Source organism: Apodemus sylvaticus, chromosome 10 (genome assembly GCF_947179515.1).
Source record: "Apodemus sylvaticus chromosome 10, mApoSyl1.1, whole genome shotgun sequence".
Classification (NCBI taxonomy): Eukaryota; Metazoa; Chordata; class Mammalia; order Rodentia; family Muridae; genus Apodemus; species Apodemus sylvaticus.
The window spans coordinates 57,560,396-57,564,378 of record NC_067481.1 but is presented as its reverse complement, the minus strand read 5'-3'; the positions used below and the strand labels follow the sequence as shown (position 1 = coordinate 57,564,378).

General features: G+C 47.8%; 1 protein-coding gene across 1 annotated transcript; it reads left to right on the top strand.

Annotated features, from left to right (window-relative positions):
* Positions 1 to 1,318: 1,318 nt before the first annotated feature.
* Pirt (phosphoinositide interacting regulator of transient receptor potential channels) lies at positions 1,319 to 1,732 on the top strand. Its single transcript, XM_052194637.1, has one exon. It carries the CDS (start codon positions 1,319 to 1,321, stop codon positions 1,730 to 1,732), a length of 414 nt encoding a protein of 137 aa, XP_052050597.1.
* The last annotated feature ends 2,251 nt before the right edge of the window (positions 1,733 to 3,983 follow it).

The following is a 3,983-nucleotide window of genomic DNA, read 5'->3' as shown; positions in this document are numbered from 1 at the left end:
TCAAAACTCAAGTGGCAAAGCAAAACAGGAAGGATCAGCTCTGCCTCAGCAATGTCAACATGAGGGGTGGGGTGGGGTAGGGTCAGGGGAGCATTACATGGTAGAAGATCATGTGACACCATACGAAGCTGAGACTCCCAAGTAGACAAAGCTCGTGAAATCCCAGGTGCTTGAAGTTGCATCACCCCACAGGTGAAAACTTAGGAACAATTTGCCTTACCTCTCCAAGCCTCTACCTTCTAGTCAATAAAATGGGACTAAGTCAGTGCGTGGGGATTATGATGTTACTTTTGTCCGATGAGAGAAGAGTTAAGCAGGTATTGGCACACAAGTGCTGCCATCCTAACAGACAAATGGCAACACTTACAAAGCACCTGGAATATACTGGGCATCGATCCAGTGCCATCTACACCTGCACTCCTTTAACCCCTTTGAGACCCCTGTGAGGAAGCCAATATTACTCTCATTTCAAAGATAAGAAAACAGAGAGGTTGATAACTCACTTGCGATCACACAGCTGGAAAATGGCACACCACTCAATTCACCATGGTTTTTGTTCGTTCTTAAATGCAGCACTGTTCACTGCTTTAAATATTAAAGGTGACATTAGAGTGACATGACATTAACCCAGAGTAGTGGCACTTGTCTACAACCCCAACACTCAGAAAGTAGAGACAACTTCAGAATTTGCCTCCAGATTGCATAATGAGTCTCTGTCTTAGAAAACAAAACAAGAAGAAAAATTGTTATCTTGTATCACTTGTTTGTAGTTGGTGTGAACTATGTGTGTGTGTGTTTGTAAGTATGGATGGGCACTCATTTATGTATGTGATTGTATGTGAGAGGCCAGAAGATAACAATAGGTGTCAAACTCAATTGCTTTCCATCTTAATTTTTGAGAGAGGCTCTCTTGTTGAACCTGGAGTTTGCTAATTTGACTAGGCTGGCTGGCCAGGAAGCTTCCAGGACTCTCTTGTGTCTACTCCAACTTCTACCCCAATATGCTACTACCATGTCTACTTTTCAAATAGGTGCTGGGGATCCAAATGCAAGCCTCCACACTTACAGGGCAAGCACTTTACCCACTGAAGTGGCTTCAGTCACTCCCCTGACTGGGTTGCCTCCCTGGGGTAATGTTTTATTTATGCAGATCTTACCTGGTTTTACCATTAATTTAGACATGCATGCACCGTATTTCCCTCTACTAAAAGCCAGGCTGGAGAAGGACATTGAGTGCAGGAAGGATGTGAAAGGATTCCTTTGACTTCACCACCCTTTCTAATTGTCACCAATATTAGGTGCCCATTCTTGAACAGTCATGACAATGGAGGTGCTCCCCAAGGGCCTGGAGGTAGACGAGAGGTCTCCAGAGTCCAAGGACCTGCTGCCCAGCCAGACGGCCAGTTCCCTGTGCATCAGTTCCAGAAGTGAGTCTGTCTGGACCACCACCCCTAGAAGCAACTGGGAGATCTACCACAAGCCCATCATCATCATGTCAGTGGGCGCGGCCATCCTGCTCTTCGGCGTGGCCATCACCTGCGTGGCCTACATCTTGGCAGAGGATCAAAAGGTTGTGCAAGTCCTCAGGATGATAGGGCCTGCCTTCCTGTCCTTGGGACTCATGATGCTGGTGTGTGGGCTGGTGTGGGTCCCCATCATCAAAAAGAAGCAGAAGCAAAGGCAGAAGTCCAACTTCTTCCAAAGCCTCAAGTTCTTCCTCCTGAACCGCTGATGACCAGTTATCCAGAAGATCTGCTGACCAATAAGCAGCCTCCTCCCTTCTTTGCAGGAACCATGAAGCTGATCCAGGCAAACCCTTGTCTTGGCCCTGGGGGCGGGATAGAGCTCAGGGCTTCACCCTCATACAACCTAGCAGCATTGCTGGCTGAGTCTCACTTGGTTCCCATCACTGTGGATGCTGCACCCTTGGATACTCTCATTATTCTCATCCCTGGCACCTGCATTCAGCCATCAGCCATCCGACCCCCTCTGCCCAGGGCAATACGTGCATGCTGGGAAATTCTTTGGGGGTTGACTATGTTCCCAAGGAGAACTTTATGTTATAGTTGTATACCTGATCTTGGATTTGCATCTGCACCCTTCTGGAACCAAAAGTGACCAAGCAGATAAGGCTGCCTTCAGTCGACTGGGTTTGATAGCCTTGGCTCCCTCCTTGGATGGGACATTGACTAACATTACAAGAGGAAGGACATTTCTCATGTATCGCACATTCCAAAATCTGGACAGTGTTGGGGTTTGGGAAGCGGGGGAACACTGTCTAGAGCAGACCATTCCTCTGGGAATAGTCTGGAACTTATACAGTAATGGAAGTTAGCTCCTAAATATATGGTATTGGCACAAGAGGCAATATGCAGGCTAAGAGGTATCACAGTTTCCCCTTGATCCTCCAATGCCCTTCTCGCAGAATGCCTTCATCTTAGCAATTAGTCAAGAACTAAAGCTCATTGTTCTAACTTCCTTCCCCACCACATCTCTGCCTCTACACATCTCCAGAACTGAATGATGGAAGGTCACAGGTGGGACCTGTAAAGTCATCTGCAGCTCCTCTCAGTCAAGACATAACCTGAGATTGAATGCCATGTTTGAATCATGCTTCATGGGTTTTTAGAGATAGGTTCACTCAAAAAAAAAAAAATCCCAGCTTTCCTCATCCCTGTTCCTCCCTACCAAATAAGCAAGTATTTATTGAGGTTCCTTCTCTGGGCCTAGGTTGGAAACAACCAGACCCAGTCTCTGATCTCATCTTATTTCCAAAAGTGAAAGAGGGAGAAACATGGCCAAGTCAACTGGCAGTATTCCATGCTGAGTTCTTAGGGTGGCCACAGGAACACATGGATCTAACAAATGTACAGAAAGATAGGTTTCTGGAGACCATGCTCACCCCTTCTGAATATGAAAGGGAAGGAAGTGTTTGCAATGGGCAAGATGGACAAGGTAGTCAGCAACTGCCTTGCATCTGGAGAAGCTAGGGAGAAAGAGACCGGGTAGAGTTAGGATTCTACAGAGCTCCTGGATGCTATTCCATCCTCTCTTGTCTACCTTCCCCCTGCTCCCCCAAGTGCCTTACATCCACCTTCTCCTTGGTACACTGTAGGCTCCTGGGGTCAATAGGGATTGGGAGTGGCATCTCTAGAGGGCCCAACAAGTAGATATAGCCCAGAAGGTAAGTGCCCTCAAAGCTATAGACACCGTGAAGCCTTCAGGTGAAAGACCAGGTGCCTATAACAGATTTCCAAAGCTGCTCCAGGCAAGGCCAGGCCAGAGAGCAGAGGAAAGCTCCTGATAGCAGAATGAGTGACAGGAGCTGCACTGGTTCAGGTTGACTCTCTTCATCCTTTAACCTTCAGGCATTTGGGAACACCGTGGCAAACAACCTCCAACAGGTCTTCAGATATCTCAGCCATCCACAGTACTTCTATAGGCAGTCAGAATCCATCTTTGTTCCTCTTACATTGTGGGACATTCCTTGGAGGAAGTATTTGTTTTGTGGAATCAACACACACACACACACACACACACACACACACACACACGCGCGCGCGCGCACACATGCACACACACACGCGCACACACACACACACTGACTCCCTAACTAAAAAGTCAGGTTTAGGAAGCCTCTGGCCTTTCAAAGCTCACTTAAGAAGACCATGTTCCTCATTAAGACTCACATCAGTGAGCCCAGGTCCTGCAGTCCACCCATGCCCTGCACACAGGCAGGTCAGGACTGACCCTGGGGTTATTGAAATGCTGCCTAATGCCTCCATGGATGTCTAGTGCCTCCATGACAGGGCTTACAAACCACTCCTTTCTCCTGACATGGAAGGTCAGCCCTGTGATGAAGCCTCTCATTCTTCTGTGCCTTCAAGAAAGGGAGCACGCAAATGAGCGCACGGCCAGCTCACTTGGAATCCACATCCCACACACCTCATTATCCCAAGAGCTCATTGTCTGGGCACAGCTGT